Source organism: Vanacampus margaritifer, chromosome 1 (genome assembly GCF_051991255.1).
Source record: "Vanacampus margaritifer isolate UIUO_Vmar chromosome 1, RoL_Vmar_1.0, whole genome shotgun sequence".
In the NCBI taxonomy this organism is placed as follows: Eukaryota; Metazoa; Chordata; class Actinopteri; order Syngnathiformes; family Syngnathidae; genus Vanacampus; species Vanacampus margaritifer.
The window spans coordinates 27,865,031-27,882,243 of record NC_135432.1 but is presented as its reverse complement, the minus strand read 5'-3'; the positions used below and the strand labels follow the sequence as shown (position 1 = coordinate 27,882,243).

Here is a 17,213-nt window from a genome sequence, read left to right as displayed (position 1 = left end):
TACAATTATTTTAGTATGACTTTGTTGCTAAAACCTCTTTTGCAATTTGTAAGAATTTGCTTGGAAAGCAGAGGCATTTTATGAGAGTAGAAAGAAAGACTCCAGGGAGTCCATGTATTTTATGTTTTTAAGTGAAACCTCTTGGTCCTGCACTTTGAAAACCCCTGCTCTGTGCCATCACAATCCGTCGTACTGGTTGTTCCAAAAACCTCCTTTATAATGTGACACTCCGCTTTTTATTCTGAGTAAAACATAATGAAACTACCTCTTTTTTTCTGGGATTTTTCTATCTCCTTTATCCATTTTATAGAAGCTGCACATCTGCAGGGGTAGTCCTACTTTGAGGGAGTTTTTCCTATTTTAGGACAAATGAAGAGTTCCTGGAGCTTTGTTGGCAGTCTTTCTCCATTCATTAAATCAGCCTTGGGCGTTTTGTTCTGCCTCCGGCAAGGCACCGGTCCTCGTCTGCTCCCCACTCCACTTTTCATCGTCTTCTGTTCTCGCTCTCCGTTTGATCATGAGCCAAGATGTTCCTTAATTTCTGACAAGATCTCCAGCATTTTTATCAGAGGCATAGGTGAATGATTGCTACAGGATGTTTAAGGTGATGGTGTAGCCTCTGCTTTGGGGAAGTCAAACATGCTCAGGCTGCAGAGCAGATCGATGTCAATGTTAATGTTAGTTTCTTAAAACAGGGGTCAGTGAGTGTTTGCAGAGGTTCAAGAGCATAGAGCAAATTAGCCATGTGCTCATTAAAAGACATTACAAATTCATGGTGGAGTGGATGCGGAAGTCATCAAATGCACAAAATGTAGGACACTGGTTATATAGATGCATGCTAGAAAAAGATAAGTGCAATAAGAAGCCAGTGTGATAGTTTCACCACTAAAAATAGTCATACTTATGGGGAGATTATGTGAGGTCCAGGACAGTATGCCAGACTAGCAGGAAGCATCAAGGATCCGTCACATGCTGCACTGTACATTTATCCACCACCATATTCCTCCTTTTTTCACCCCCAATTTTTCTACGTTGGTATGGAGTCAAAAATACACTAACACACATTCACTCTCACAACTAAAAAAAGGGCGTCAACATCACTTCAAAGACAGCTTGATGACAATCCAGTGGGAGTCACACATCAAAAGGTCACACGCACTTTTTCTCTCTCTATCCGCGTGTAATTGTCTCTCACACATGCACACTCATGCACACTTCAATTAAAAGCTGCAATCGACGTGGCTTCTGCGCATATTAACACCTCTCAAAGATGTGAGAATGCCGTCACAGTGCTCGGATAAAAATGAAGAAGTCTAACTAATCTGCGTGTTGCACGCTGCTTGTGACGTCCTTCAAAGCACGTGGTACAAAATGGAATTAAAACAAAACTGTGAATGCAAGAATGAGAACACATTCATGTCAGGGTATCAGTTGCCACACTGTGAACATTAGAGATTATATTGTGGCATATTTTAATTGATTGTATTTCTATTAGATATGGAAGCAATAATTGTTAACCAACTGCCGAGACTAACGAGACAATATGTGTGGACTATACTATTCACTATTAGTATAGTGAAACCTCAAAAGTCAAACACATCTTAAGGTATAATATAACACTTGGAATTTGAGAAGGGCAAAACAGATTAAAACTGGTCTTCAAACTGCTGTTGTGGACAATGACAAGCAGACAGTGTGCAACATCTCAGTGTCCTTCATAAGGCTTCATGAGTGTTCAGCACGTGTCGAAGGATTGACCCTCTACGTCTGTTTTGCTTTTTCTTTGCATGCAAGTCTAGTCTCAACAAGGGGTTTTAGTAAAGAACAATGTGAAATTATCATAAAGTGAGGTCAAATTCAAAACTCTGGCACCAAAGGCATTTATCGTGCCGATACAGGTGAAATATGCAATAGAGAGAGATCATTTACTTCTTAGTTCCTCGTTTATTGCAAAGATTGCGTTCCAGAAACCACCCATGAAAGAAGAAAATTAGATAATGTATGTTTTTTTTATACAGTGTATATATATATATATATATATATACATATACACACTTGCTGTTGCCATCCTCCCCTTCTACACCAGGGATGGACAACTTAAACAATGCTAAGCAAACTAGGCAGGTTTGTATTTGCATTTGGTGAACAACCTGCTTCCTATCTTTCCTAAAAGATGCCATTTTGTGGACCGAATAAGAGATACAAAGATCTCCCCCAGTCACAAAAGATTTTCGGGGCATGGCCATCACCGATCGTGTACTTAAGGAGCGTTCGGCTGTGATTGAGGGGCATCAAGTTGTGAAAAGTTGAATCGCCCCTATTGACGAATAGTTTACTGGGTCATGTTCGTAGCCAATCATATATTGACGAGCATGCTTAAGTGGCATTCAGCAGGGATTTAGGGGCATGGAATTAGGAAAAGTTGTCCGCACCCTAAAAAAAAAAAAACTTGACTAAAACACTGTTTAATAAACTAAAGCAATATGGAAACCCTCTATATAGCATATGTGAATATGCCTCTTTGTGACTATGAACTGTAGCCACGATATCTGAAAAATATAATGAAAAGCTTATTATTATTATTATTATTATTATTATTATTATATATGGCTTCATTGCTACATCATCACTTCTCTTCACGACCTGCCCTCATATTCTTATGGAAAAGATTTTGGAACCAATGAGTGTTTGGGCTGAAAAAAATTAGCGAATATTTGTTTTCTCATTCATTTGAAAATGTGGCGTGGTGGCGTTGCTAGTAAGCATGATAAAAAGATGAGCGGAAGAATAATAATAACCAAAGTATACATTTGGATGAAAAATTACATTAGCATGTATGCCCAACTCTGCAGTCAAACAAGAATAGCAAGGCCACTTTTGCACATGTCAAATATGATTAAGTATCTGGTTTCTTTGGACCCCAACAAGGAGAGAATACATTACTGTAAGTCACATTTCATTGGGAGGTAATGTGCAGTGGCAGCTTCATAAAAAAAAAAGGATTGTGTTTGCAGATTGAATGAATAAAAACTGAGATAAAGAAAAGCGCCAAGGCGGTGAAAATAATCCTTGTAGAGGTGTGTCAAGGCTATCATGGTTATCTTTAATTTGACAAATGTGCCTCGAAAGCATTAAATGCTATCAGTGTGTACAATATGTGCACGAGTGTCACACCTAAACACTTCAAATATGCATTCTTCATTTTTAAGTACGTAGATCAATACAATAATACATCACTTGGTGTCTTGAATAATAAATGATATATATTAAGTTCCTACTATTCTAATATTTTGTTGTTGAAGTCATGATGAAATCATTCAAATATAATTTTCTTTAAAACAAAACAACAAAAATAATATTTTTATAAACGAAAAACTTTTGATTGCAGTGTCCTTCTCAAGGTAAATAATTGTGCATTTGGTAGTAATTTAAATAGAAAATGTATTGTAATTTGTACTGCTTATTTAGAATTATTTGTTACCAAAATGTTTTCTTTACCATTTTATAGCTCACTTATGGATTTGATCGTGATAGACAAATGTCTTGGTGGAGGTCTGCGCTCTCATTAACCTTCTTGAAGGCATAAGCAATAAAATAAAATAACAAGAAAAGAAAAGAAAACATGATAAATCTTTTAATATGTAATTTATTCCAGTTCTCACTCAATGTGGCATGTGAAAGACGATAAAGGCCAAGCGTGTCACGGCGGAAAGGCTTTACCGTGTTCTGGCAGTCGGCATTGATGAGCTGCAGCAGCTGACTCTCGAAGGCCTCGAGGGAAGGCTGGAGGCAGATTGTCAATCTGCTCAGGGTGAAGGGCAGCTTCTTGAGCAGCATAGGTTTCAAAAGTGCATCCCCTGTTGACAGTGAAAACTTAGCATCAAAGTACGTTTATGTCATTTGCATCTTTGGGATTTCCTTCTTTGCTTTGGAGAGCATTCCAGCTTTGCTTCGGGCATTTGCCCTCTTTTCATTGAATTCCAACTCCGCTATGTTGGATGGTAGCTACAAAACAATGTTACCAAATAAACTGCAAGTTGCATGTGGAAAGGAATATTTTATGTAAATCATGACTCATTTATTCCTAGAAACGTTATCCTGGCACAACCTGAGTTGAGCTAAAGTGAGAGTAGAAAATACATGATTCAGTGTTACAGTCATGCCAGTACAACTTGTGTGTGAGCACCATCTAAGAAACTATGCAGAACATGTGCTTGCACATTTATAGTAATTTCTAGACTATAAGGTGCACCTGACTATAAGCCGTGCTATCTAAATTTGATACGATACAATACTCGAGTTTGTTACACATATAAGCCGCACCAGACTGTAAGCCGCAGGTGTTTTAATGTTACCGCACCGGGTTCCCGCTACTTTTTTTTCCATAATGAGGGTGCAAATTGTCTCGCTCTTGTTCTGTCTTTCCTACTGTATTTGGGCTCACTTGGTTTGTTTTGCTCTGCCTGATTCTCTTCCTTTATAGTGCACCCCATTGTGATCTGATGGATAAACCGCACCTTTGTATTAGCCGCAAGGTCAAATGCAAGTGAAAAAAGTAGCGTCTTATAGTCCAGAAATCACTGTCGTGTTTGTTTCCAGAAACACTTCCTGGGCTGTGGCAGCTATACTTACATTGACCCAAGAGAGGCTACAATAAAATTATGCTCAAAAAAAATTATGCTCAAAAAAAAAAAGTTTAAACTTTATGTATTCTTTAAAACCCACTACAACCGCTGCTTTTAGTCTGACAAAGTTAATCACTTTGGTTCAAGATGTATCGCAACAGCTATTGGATTAATTGATACTAAAGTTAACACTGCAATATAGATTGTGGTCATGTGGAGGCACCAGGGGATTGAGAAAAGTAAATACCACCATCAAAGGGAATAGAATTATTGTTTTCACCAAATTTTAGTTAACAACTGAAAGAAAAATCAGCCCATATATAATATTTTTTTGTAGTGGTTACATACATAAGAAAAGTGCCATTAAACTTACTAGTGTTGTTTCCCCCCTTCATAACACTGCTACAGTGTAGTGTAACATCACAACATTTGCACTCGGGCTCAAAATAAATTGGTAGTTAATTAACTTTTAGAGAACTCAAGTGGATTGATACAATAAACATTCAGTAATAAACTGTCAGGGAGACTGGATTTTATTCTTTACTTTTTGTGGCCTCAAATAGCACAATCACATACATTTAATAGAACATAATAGTTGGTCTTTCTGCCCTTAGCTGACCCACGCCACAATTAAGAATGACTGGCTGAACAATGTGTTCTCATGAGAATTTACTATAAAACTGTAATGAAAGTTATGCATCAAATTTTTAGAGCACCATCATCCATCGCAGCATGTGCGATCACCCGCACTGATGGAATCCTGAAAACCTAGCACACACTTTTCCAACTGTTCTAAAAAATGTACTGTTATTCTTAAATAGGCCTTCTACAGATTACAGTATGGCATATAATTTTTACATACAGTGGTACCTTGAAGGCTGACCACAATCCATTCTGTGACGCTGGCCTATTTGGAATAATTTAATCGCAGTCCTAGACTGTCACCATTCATCATCTTGCGAATGTCACATGACCTAACTCAGAAAACAGGTGAGCCGTGATTGGTCATTACTTGAGCCTGGAGTAACTGTGATGTCATTTTCAGTTGACAGCAAGTGGCAAAATGGCCGCCTAATTAGATGGATAAAAACTGATGGCTTTTGCTGCATATTTCATATGACACAAAAGCAATATTCCATGTTTAGATTAGTGGGGGCGCATATGCATCATATTACTGTAAAAATGTTTGGGTCGATTTCCCTTTTAACAAAAGCAAAACTAATTAAGAGTCTACATCATGCATACAGGCCATCACCTCTTTGCCTTTTAAGACACTATGTAAAACTGGACAAAAGCAATTAGACAACTGTGGATATTACTCTGGTGTTCAAGTGTTGGAAAAATCCACAAGCCAAAGGAAGTGGCACACACATTTATTTAATCATTTGATGTCTGAAATGAGGTCTACTAAGGTGCAATGACGGCTCACGTGATATGAAGACATTATGATGAGATATTGCTTAAAATCAGAAATTTGTTTCATTTTTTTTCCTCCAAAATTTTTGTCCAACTCCTAATTGCACAACTTTTGGGGCATTCAAAGGTACTATTGCACTAAATTCTTCTAAACGACTGCTCCACTGCTTTGCACCAAGGTGTCAAACGCCTGCAACTCCAAAACAAACACAGAAATGAGTGATGGTTTTCATTTGGCTAAAGAGAAACACAGTACACAATCACAGCTCTCAGACACAACAGATCAAGCCTGTGATTTTAATCTCTTCAGAGCAGTAAATGAAACCATGGAGCATTTGATTGCAGCGGTTGTCTCGAGAGTGCAGTGTTTTGAAAGTGGTGTGAATATCAAGCCAGTGGGGTCTTAAAAGGCAACTTTGGTCCCCCCTGCTCACAGAGACAGAACATGACGAGGATTAGCCTGTTACCACACCTTCCACAAACTCCCAATGATTGCAGCTCTGCACTGACATACTTCATTGCATTCCCTCTGAGTAACTCACTTCCTGAGCACTTTAGACTTTTCAAGTTCTGATTGAAAAAAAGTTGCCCAAGAGGACTGAGGTACAACACTAGCTCCAAGTCTTTTTTTTTTTAACTTGTAATTTTTTTAGCCTGTTCTCGTATGATTTAATTGGACTCCATACAAACACTAAATCCAAAGTTACTTGACCTGGCTTTGTTCTTTATTATTAATAATTGTTATTTAAAATTTAAGACCATTAATTGCTTGAAAAAAAGTATTGTGCCTTACTTGCCATGTAATCTACATGATGAAACCTAGTTTTCAATACGGGATACACACAATCTGTCTATTTCATGTGCAAAACCATCACTACAGAGAGAACAAGCCAGGATGGAGTCCTCCTCGTATGCAATTCCTTAAAATGTGGCCTTTGGGATACTAATGGCTCGGTCAGCCCAGGCAAAATTGCTGCTTGTCTGATACGCAACATTACCTCAACAGGAAAGGTGTGGGGAACATTTTTTGAGGAGAATAGTGCAGCCCTTTATAAACCTGTTGCCACAGTGTGCACAATCTTTCAGCGTGACTAAACACAAAATTTCACATTTCTAGTCAACTCATTCACTCCCAGCCATTTTCACTGAAGCAACCCCCTTCACTCCCGACTGTTTTACTGAATTTTGCAAGGCCCAAAGAATATTGTGTTATATTGCTATAAAAACATGAAACCTACTAAAACAAAGATTAGAGTCTCTTCTTTCATCAGGCAAAAAAGTATATTTCCATCTGTTTACCGTTTTGCAGCAATTAGCATTAGAATATAGCTAAGTTTCATCATTATTCACAAATCTGTTTAAAACAGTGGGGAGAAGAGCTTTTTGGAACATGGCCTTGGTTGATCTCTTATACTCTGCTGCCCCCTGCTGGTCGCTGTTGTAATAACTACAAATGCTTTGAGCGTTCTCTTCAGTTCAGAGGCTGCACCAAAGCCTTCTCTATGCTCTAGCATAAAAAAAACTTTTAAAAAACTTATACATACGTTTTTTGGGACTACGGTAATATTTAAAATAGAAGGTATTTATAAGTTTTTGGGAACAAATGAGTTAAATAGATTAAATTAATACATACTTCAGTTTTGTTATTTCCCATTATGTTGTTAACTTCCAGGGCAGTTTCAAAGTATCAATGTTGCAACCCTTGACACTGCCAATTTCATTTTGTGCTTGTTTTGATTGCAGTTAAATAAAAACTCAGGAAAGGGACCCATGATCACTTAAAAGGAGGAGAGTTTACCTGTTGAAGAAGCTGCAAGCCCAGGAATGTTCTCATTGCTTGACACGAGGACATTCTCTGGAAGGAGGTGCATCATGGGAGTCAGTGCAGAGTGTCCTTTTAGCACACATTCCAAATGAGCTTCATCAATAGCTTTCAGACGATCACTGTCTGCCAACACAATCAATTGGATACACTGTAGTTAGTGTATGTATATTCATTTTCTGAAGATACAGGGAAACTGGCTGCTATGGTAAATACAAAATAATTACACAGCACTGTGCAAACACCTGAGAAACCAGATCATGTATAGCATAAGTCACACAATTTTTTATAGTCTGGCTGGCCCTGCGATGTATACTCAGATGGGACTATATGGGAATATACCGGTATTCAAATTAGAGCTTAAAATCTTTGCTCCTTAATCTTGTTGACTTTATGTTGGCGGTTGCCAAATACAGCCCCCTTCAAATGTATTGGAACAACAGGGTCAATTCCTTTGTTTTTTTTTAATGCCAAAACGGTTTTATTTCTCACTGTGATTTCTTTTTTCTATGATCTAAAACACACACGCTCATCTGTGAAGCATGGTGGAGGTAATGTCATGACTTGGGCTTGCACTGCTGCTTCTTGAAACATCCTTACTATTTACGTGTAAAAATGATCCATCGCCATGATGTGTCACAGTCTAATATTTTCAGGTGTGAATCTCCAGGCAACATGACACCAAACACGCAAACGCTTTCATTTTTCAACATTCCATTTGGCTGTCAGCAACCTCACTGCAATATTCCCTTACATCGCAAGCCTCATTTTCCAGGTCTTTACCGAAATGACAGCATTCAAATTGGAAAATATGACAGGTCATCCAACCACATGTGATTCACAACAAACCCAGTCATCAAATAAGAACACGGACCCATCTGCAAAATGAGCAAATGGTGGTTTGGTGACTTCCTTTAAGCCTCAACAGCATCACAATGTTTCACTCTGACAATGTTAATGATCATCAATGACAAATCAATACAACAAGTTGCATTTCTCCTATAGGCTGACACACCAGCCTCAAACCATAAAACCAACCTCCATCATCAAAATGTCCTGGAACAAAGTGCAGCAGCAATATCTACATGAGAAGCCTGCATGCACAACAGTAGTATGTCAACGGATGTTCTGTGCATTGCCTATTTGAGTATATTGTATTTATTTATTTTTATTATAATTCAATACTGTTCCTGCACAAATTTACATACATTAGTCTATATATTTGAGTCATTTAATAATCCAGCAATGAGTCTGCAATTAATGTGACATGGTTGAGGACCACTTATACCACACCAGCACCCGTTCAAATGCACAGTAAATGAGATTGATGTAAATTCATCAAGCATTCCAATATGCACGTGGATGAAGGCACCAATTAGAGTGCAGTTGCAATACCAAACAGAAAAGTCAGTCAATTACAGATTCATCAAGTCCGGATCACATCTATCAATTTTCACTCGTTTGTCCTCATTCGTGTTATGAGTTAACTGAAGCCTATCCCCATGTGGGGAATACCCTTGGACTGTTTGCCATTCAACCAAAGGGCATATAAAGACAAAACCAGGGCTCAAGTAACCTAACGTGCATTTCTGAAATGTGAGAGAAAGTCAGAGAAAACGCATGTAAGCACAAGGAGAAATCCACACAGGAAGGCCTGGACAAAAGATTGGAACACAGAGGCTTTGGAATGTGAGGGAGACTTGCTAACCACTACTCCACATACATTCTCAATTTCTCATGATTGACAATCAAAACGAAAATTCTATTTCAAGAATTGTCATGAATAGAATAGTTATTGCATGTTAAAAGATTTATATTGGTTGGAAAATGAGGCCACACTGACTCAAAAAATATATTTTCTTCTACACCAACATTTTTACCTTCAAATAAAATCCGTTAAAAATAATAACTGGATATTGTACCCAATATTTGCTGTTGTTTTTGTATATCCAATGAAAGTTTCTATTTTGTAGGAGAATTTGAACATATTTTAAAGACTAATCAAAAAAGTGGTGGATTACCAAACATCTTTGTGCTCTCCTCCCCTGCCACCTCTTTCTTTTCACGCTCCCCAAAAGCTCAGTTAACGCAAAAAATCTATAGCCAAAAGAGGAAAAGGTCTTATAGAAATATTTTAGGTCACAACACTGCTTCATTTCAATTTCACAAACAATCCAGTGGTGAAAGCCGCTTTCAGTTAAAATATGCTCCTTAACAACAACAACAAAAAAGAAGTAACTGAAAATAGAGAAAAGGAGAGCAGTATATATCAAATAGAACTTTCTTGGCAGTGCAGGTACCCAGTTGCCAACAACTTTTTCATCATTTATTTCTTGTTATTCATTATGCATCATCCTCGAGTACCTGTCTGATGCTGTGTGCATAGATTAGAAAACTAGCCCAAAAAAGACTCCTTACAGCTGCAGTGAGGAGTATGTGATGCCTCAGAGTCATCTGAGCAGCAGCTTGGCACAAGATGTGAAAACGAAAGGGATCTGAGGTACAAATGCAAAAAATAAAAATGGCTCAGCATCAGACAAATAGTAGCAGTGGTTTTTGGGAAAAGGTTGAGTGGGAAAGAAGAAAGTAATTGAGATGATTACAAAAAGGATGTCAGCTTTAAGTATGAAAAACATCTGGAATGGTAGATTGATGTACTTCCAAGGATGGAGCTCAGCTATACCAGTGAAATTTCATGTAATAGGCAGGTTAGTGCTAGAATTTAACTTTGTGTACTATATATATTGCAAGCTACTGCCATTTCAAAGCAATTAGTTCCATTAGATTAATGTCTCTGAATTGTAATGTGTACTTCCAAGTTACTTTTGAGTGGCTTTCACAAACATAAATGTGGAATTCTAAAGTTAGACATTTAAATTTGATGGCCAAACATTGCCAAGACGTCAGATTTCATAAAATAATCTGAGCTGGCCTACTTTCTGTTAACCTTTTTTTTTTACTTTTTCCACAGGATGCAGCCTTGTTCAAAAAGTGTGTATATGTGTGTGTGTATATGGGTGTGTGCAATGTACTTCTCTACACATGTATACTTCTGTGAAGACTTCTGGGAAGTCTTCTACTTATTGCTGCACTTCTTATTTATTTAATTTTAATTTTATCTCTTTCTATTCTGTTGTTTTCTCTTTACTGCAAACTGCAGCTGGACGGAGTCCAGGAAAAAAATAAAAGTATATCGTATCGTATCGTAAAAATATGCATTTTAGCCAATAAAGCTCCATTCAGTCCAACAAAAGTAGGGCCCTAAAATAAAATAATACACATGGATACATTTAGTCCCAGGAGAAACCTTTTTTTGCCACTGAGATTGTACCATGAATGCCCATTGTCTTTGTGCCCGCCCATGTTTTTTTCCACAAATTAATTGAAAAACATGCGACTAATTTGAATTCCGCTCATAGCAACAACATATTCATAAGTCAGTGTTCTATCCGCACCTGCTGAATGCTTCCATGCAGAAGACAAGTCTCTGTGGACAAAACCCAAAACACTAACTTACACGTGAGCACGGCTGCCGGACTTGGCAGGGCCCAGGTTTGTTGGCTTGCTTTATAGCAACAAAACTATTAAATACACTGTTGTGTCCAAAGAGCATTGTTTAAAAGGACAGGGGAATAAATAACAGTGAGTAAGCTGCCATTTTTGCCAACTTTTTACACATCATGTTCCAATGCGAATTCAAAAGGAAATTAAATGCAGCTTTCTTAACATTGTGCATAATTTTGACAGGATAACAACAACATACATGATTGATAAACATGCCCAAAAGTTTGTAGCAGCATAGTAATATCAGGGAAAGTGAATAAAGGGGAAATATAGGGCATATGTTTTCATCATAAATCTTTAACACAGAACATCAATGACCACTGAAAGAAAACATATCTCTCATCCAGGATCACAAATGACTTATTTTTACAGTTCTTTCCTCACTCCCATAAATTCCCCTTTCAAAAGGTTTCACATCAAGACACTGTCTCCCTGTCACACTGATGGAGATAGAAGTCAAGGGGCGGGGAAGGGCTGTGGCCATAAAAGGGCTAAAACACTAAGACTGGCAGCAAGCAGTGTGCCGCTTGAAACAGAAGAGCTACGTTGGACTAAACAACGAGCCGTGTGGTTAATAATTCAACTCATGTAAGAGTCCGTTTGAAAGAAGCCCTTCTAATATTCATGGGACATGATAGCCAAGACAGAACCCTTTGCTCTCACTGAGCACATTGTTATTCATACTGCAAAGCACTACACTGTTTTGTAATTTATAGTCTGACTTTTAACATACTGTCTTTAAACAACTATGAGATTAAGGGGAAACCCCAAAAGGATTTGTATTTACATTAGATTACAATGATGACATAACCTTTCTAATGTGCGTGCTTGCTCCAATTGAAACACATTTAGCTTAAAACTAAGCAGTATTTTGTTAGGGACGAGCATGAAAATGTATGGGATGACTGACTGATACACATTTGCGTGCACTGCTTGGCTGCAACCAGTAGAGGTGCTGTTGATTCAGTTTTCAACTCGTGATTGTGCAGTCGAACAAGATGACATCAGCTAAGCTCGGAAACAGGGCAGGCCAGACCAAAGTCAAAATGCCAGGGCCGATGTTTTTGTGCCAGTCTAGCCCTGGGAATTTACAATCATAAATCTTAATCACCCTGTGTTAACATTTCTAAAACTTTTGAAAGATTAATTTAAGACATTAAGGCCTTGTTTTGAGATTCATGGATTCAATGCATTTTAAGACTTGTAAAGGATCTGTAGGAACCCTTTTAAAATACTTACAGTCAACGACATCCTTCAGCAGTGGGTGTAGAAGAACTCTTGGTGACCCACGAAGTAGATTCAGTCTATAGATAGAAAGAAAAAAAGCAATGATGAGTATATTTGACCTTGTATTTGTATGATATGCATAGCAAAGATTTAACTACAAACAAGATAGAATTTTCAGGACGAATTTCAAGTAGCCACCCTAGCATGCAGTAACATTACTGTCCAACTACCACCTGTTGACAAAAACATTCATCTCTGGCTGTTACAAATCCCTAAAACAGGCTCATCACCTTCTGTCCCCTTTGGGCTCAGCCTTGTTGGGGAAAAGATCCAAAACCGTGAAACCTTGCCCCAGGGCCAGTTGTGAACCATCGGACCTTGTTGACAATGCCACCAGCTCCAAAACCAGCACGTTGCTGGGCAACCGCAGAGACGTATGGAAGTACAGGATCTGGAGGAGAGGAGAATGTTGTTATCAATCATAAAATGGGACTTGCACAGAATATAAAAAGACTTGATCAAGTGCCACAGAATTTCAAGGACAATTATAGGGGAAGTGTTACGGGAGGAAATTACTGTAACTGCTGTTGTCAAAACAGGCCTTTGTAAAGTGTTAGTGGTTCATGAGTCGTAATTGGATTCTGGAATTTTGCATTCTTATGTCCGGATTGTATACAGAAAAATCTACAGTATAGAAATATACTGCCACATCCTGTCTAGACTACTGTAGAAGCTGAAAGGTTGTCCTGTATAAAAAAAATATTTTCAAAATCCTCTGATGATGATGGACATTGTACCTTACATCCAATACAGTTCTGGTAAATTTGCAAATATGCACGGCTAGTTGCAAACCCTTTCACATCTTGTAGTAAATCATCATCATCACTGGACTTTCAAGGTAAAAAATCTGTTTAACATAACATGAAATAACATGAAAATTGATTGTAGTTAGAGCAAGTTGCTAGTACTAAACATGTTTCTAGGTAAAAAAAAAAAAAAAAAATTCCCTGGAAAAAATAAATCTTTCATTGCCGTAGTGTGCTGCTTTTGATTTTCTCTATCACTCTCCATCCTGCAGTTCCCTTAAAAGAGTAGTCAAACATCCAAGATTGACAGGATAACCCGACTGTGGAGGATTTGACATCACACATCTCACATTCATGCGTGTCTGACCCTCTGCTGAATAGACTTACAAAGGTTTAACCTTGCTATTTTTACTTGCATTCAGGCGGACACTCAAGCCTTTCGGGAGACTCTTTGTACTCCGTACCAGGTAGTTGTGATGGTAATTGTTTCCACACTCATATAATAGACAAACCAACAGCACAGAATCTCACTCATTTACATGTAGAAAGGCCTGCATATGAGATTTACAAATGATCTATCTCATATTGCCCCCTGTGTAATATTATTCTACAAAACTATAAATAAGATTGTTGCATTTTCATCATGCAATTCATCCCGGTGGACGACCGAACTATCAGTCACCACAGAGCTATACTATGCATTTCAATCAAGAAACCAAACCATCCATCCATTTTCTATACAGCTTCCTACTTGGGCCATTTTCGAGCCATTGGGTTTAACCACTTGTTCAAAATATTGATTATAAAGGAGGCATTTTGAGTCATCTAATATCATCGAAAGAGTCTAGACCGTCTAAGTCTTGTTTGTCATGTCATTTTATTTTAAATAGCGGATGCTACTTGTTTCATTGATCGGCATGTCCAATTGAAATAAATAAGCACTCACCTCAAATAGACAACTCTTATTTTCTCCAAAGTGGAAACTAAACTACCTTTAAGTATGACTGCCACATTATCTATTGTTATGGGCGTGCCATCTTAGTGTTCCATTCTGTGCCCACTCCACAGTGTTGTGTCTATCCATTTTTATGTTTTAGCTATCTACACTTTCAGACTACCGGTAGTCTGGCTCAGTCTATCCTATGCTAACTAAGAGGCATGTCACTTGTCCACATTAAGGTAAAACGGTCACTCCCATTTGACCCAACATATTGTAACAATCCAAATAATGTGGAACGTATAATTTTCATACAAAAAAATATAAATGTAGCCATCTGTATAACCTATACAACGCAATTGAAAGAAAAAAAAAGCTGACATTTCTAGCGGAAGCCTGAAGGTTTTGCACTGACTGGCATTTGAAAATGCTCACAATTCTCTCCCCATTTCCAGCTGAATCAAAATAGCCCCAAAGCAAGATGCTGCCAGCACCATATTCACTGTAGGTATGGTGCTGAGCAGTGATGTGTTTATGCCACACAAACTTTTTGGAGTTATGGCCAAAACGTTCTACTTTGGTTACAACGGATCAAAATAAATTGTTCCACATTATTTGTGTTCAAACATAAGGTATTAAGTAGACATGAGATTTGTGTCACATGTACTAACTGAGTCAGCTTAATTGTGGAAATGTTTTGAAATGTATTATTTTTGTCCTTTTTCTTTTTAATCACAAAAAATGCATTTGAGATTTTTTATTTCCACTATAAATTAGGGATGTCATGATATCTAAGCATCACGATACGATATTATCACGATATGAAGGTCACAATACAATAATTATCACAATATTGCGGGGAGATTAAAAAAGGTCACAATATTGTAAAAAATAAAAAATAAAAACAGCTCATATTAATAAAAATTTAAAAAAAAACAATATTGTGCTTTTGTACATAACAGCAATGCATATAAACAACCTACAATCTCTAATCACACTACTTGCTAATGCATGCACAGTGCACACATCGAGTTCCTCCACATATTGACTCAAAGGGCCAAAACATGCCTTGTGAAAATTAAACTGCACAATAAAACTAGCCACCAGAGGGTGCTAGAATTGTACAAATGGAAATTTACCTGACCTTTTTAACTGATGTGCTGCTTTTAATATCATGACATGACGACGACAATATTGTGTGGCAGTTTTCATATCGCGATATCACATTATTTGCCGTTATCGTTACATCCCTACTATAAATTTAATATAAAGAGTATGCAGTACACAATATATTTGCTTACTTGCAATGAAGGCAGTGTATCCAACTTGACCACTTTCGCATTAAATCTGGCAATCTTCCAAACCCTTTGGCCGACTTTCTTTTGTCAAAAGTGACCAGCGACAAATCTTACAACTTTATCCTGGTGTTTTTGTAGGGTGTTTTTTTTTCACTTTTCAAATGCAAATTACCAATTAGCAACATTTAGGACAACCATAGCTACTTTCCTGGATGGGGAGTTGGCAACAAATGAAGGTACTTAACCATCCTTTAATACTGTGAGTCAAACTGGAAAATGTTTTTCTTATACAAAAATGCATATCATTTGATATGTAAATATGACAGAAACCGAATGGTCAAGGCCAATGAAACTAAACAGGATTATTGTTGAACAATATAAGATGTATTCCTCCAAATTTGAATGCAAACTAGAAGATATGTGGATTTGATAGCCGATTATCAGGCAATAACGACAGGACAGGACAGGCAAAAGTGCAAACAATTTTGAGTTGATATGCAAGAGAAACTTGAAGATAAGTTCAAGGAACATGTAACTAGCAGTGACGAGGCTACTTTTCATACAAATGGCAGTCAATAAGCATAATGTTTTTGTATTTGGGGTAAAGAAAATCTGGAGTGCCAAATTGACGTTTATCGTGTCTCATAGCGCATATTGAACATTTGTGAAATCAGATATAAAATCCACATTTTGGAGGAATACATCTTGTGTTACTCAACCTTAAGCCTTTTTAGTTTCATTAACCATGACCATTTACTTTCTGTCATATTCACATCTCGAATAATACATTTTTTTATAAAACACCCTTTACAATTAGGATTTTTTTTTCATAATGATGAAAGGGCTTTAAAGGGGAAAAAATATTTTCCAACATTCTAAATACTAACTAAATTGTTACTAATGGTGCTGTGATGTATTCATTTTTTTGGTGTCTTCTTATTTATTGATTTATTAATGGATGATTAAACATGCAGCGTGTTCCTGCCAAATCTAAGAAACCAACAGGAGGGTTAAAGGAAAGAGCCTTCAGGAAATTCAATATAATATGGCCCAGGTTTCTCCCCACCATGTCTGTCACTGTCAGTCAATATTCAAAGACTCCCATGCAATTTCCGTTCCCAAACAGAAGCCGCCCGCATCTTTGACTGAACTTCTTTTGAACCTTTACAAATACAGTACAGTATATTGTCATCGGCCATTTCACAACATGGAAAACTATGGAAAACTGCACTCCAGTCATAACCAGAGTCCAAGATCCAGAGTAATCCACATGTGGACAATGTTCCTGACAGATTTCCAAGTGAAAAGGTCCAATTTATTTTCTTTCTTCATTGCTATAATACATGTCCAAATTGATTCTCTTGCAATTTCTAGCAAAGAAAAGGAACACAGAAATGGGGGTGGGTGAAAAAAAATCCCATGGAGCACTTACAGGAAAAAAATGTCATCAAAGATATTTTTTTGACCAGCTGGTTTTAAATATGATAACAGACGACCTGGGAAAACCAAATCAATCAC

At 37.5% G+C, this 17,213-nt stretch overlaps 1 protein-coding gene across 2 annotated transcripts in view; it reads right to left on the bottom strand.

Moving 5' to 3' along the window:
• The window catches only part of nphp4 (nephronophthisis 4), a 135,914-nt gene that overhangs the window by 102,714 nt on the left and 15,987 nt on the right, over positions 1-17,213 (bottom strand). For both annotated transcript variants that reach the window (XM_077549301.1, XM_077549309.1), the window contains exons 3-6: positions 12,945-13,105; positions 12,667-12,731; positions 7,840-7,989; positions 3,721-3,857 (exon numbers count right to left, since the gene is read on the bottom strand). In XM_077549301.1, coding sequence (XP_077405427.1) covers positions 3,721-3,857; positions 7,840-7,989; positions 12,667-12,731; positions 12,945-13,105 — 513 coding nt within the window. The remainder of the gene's footprint in view (positions 1-3,720; positions 3,858-7,839; positions 7,990-12,666; positions 12,732-12,944; positions 13,106-17,213) is intronic.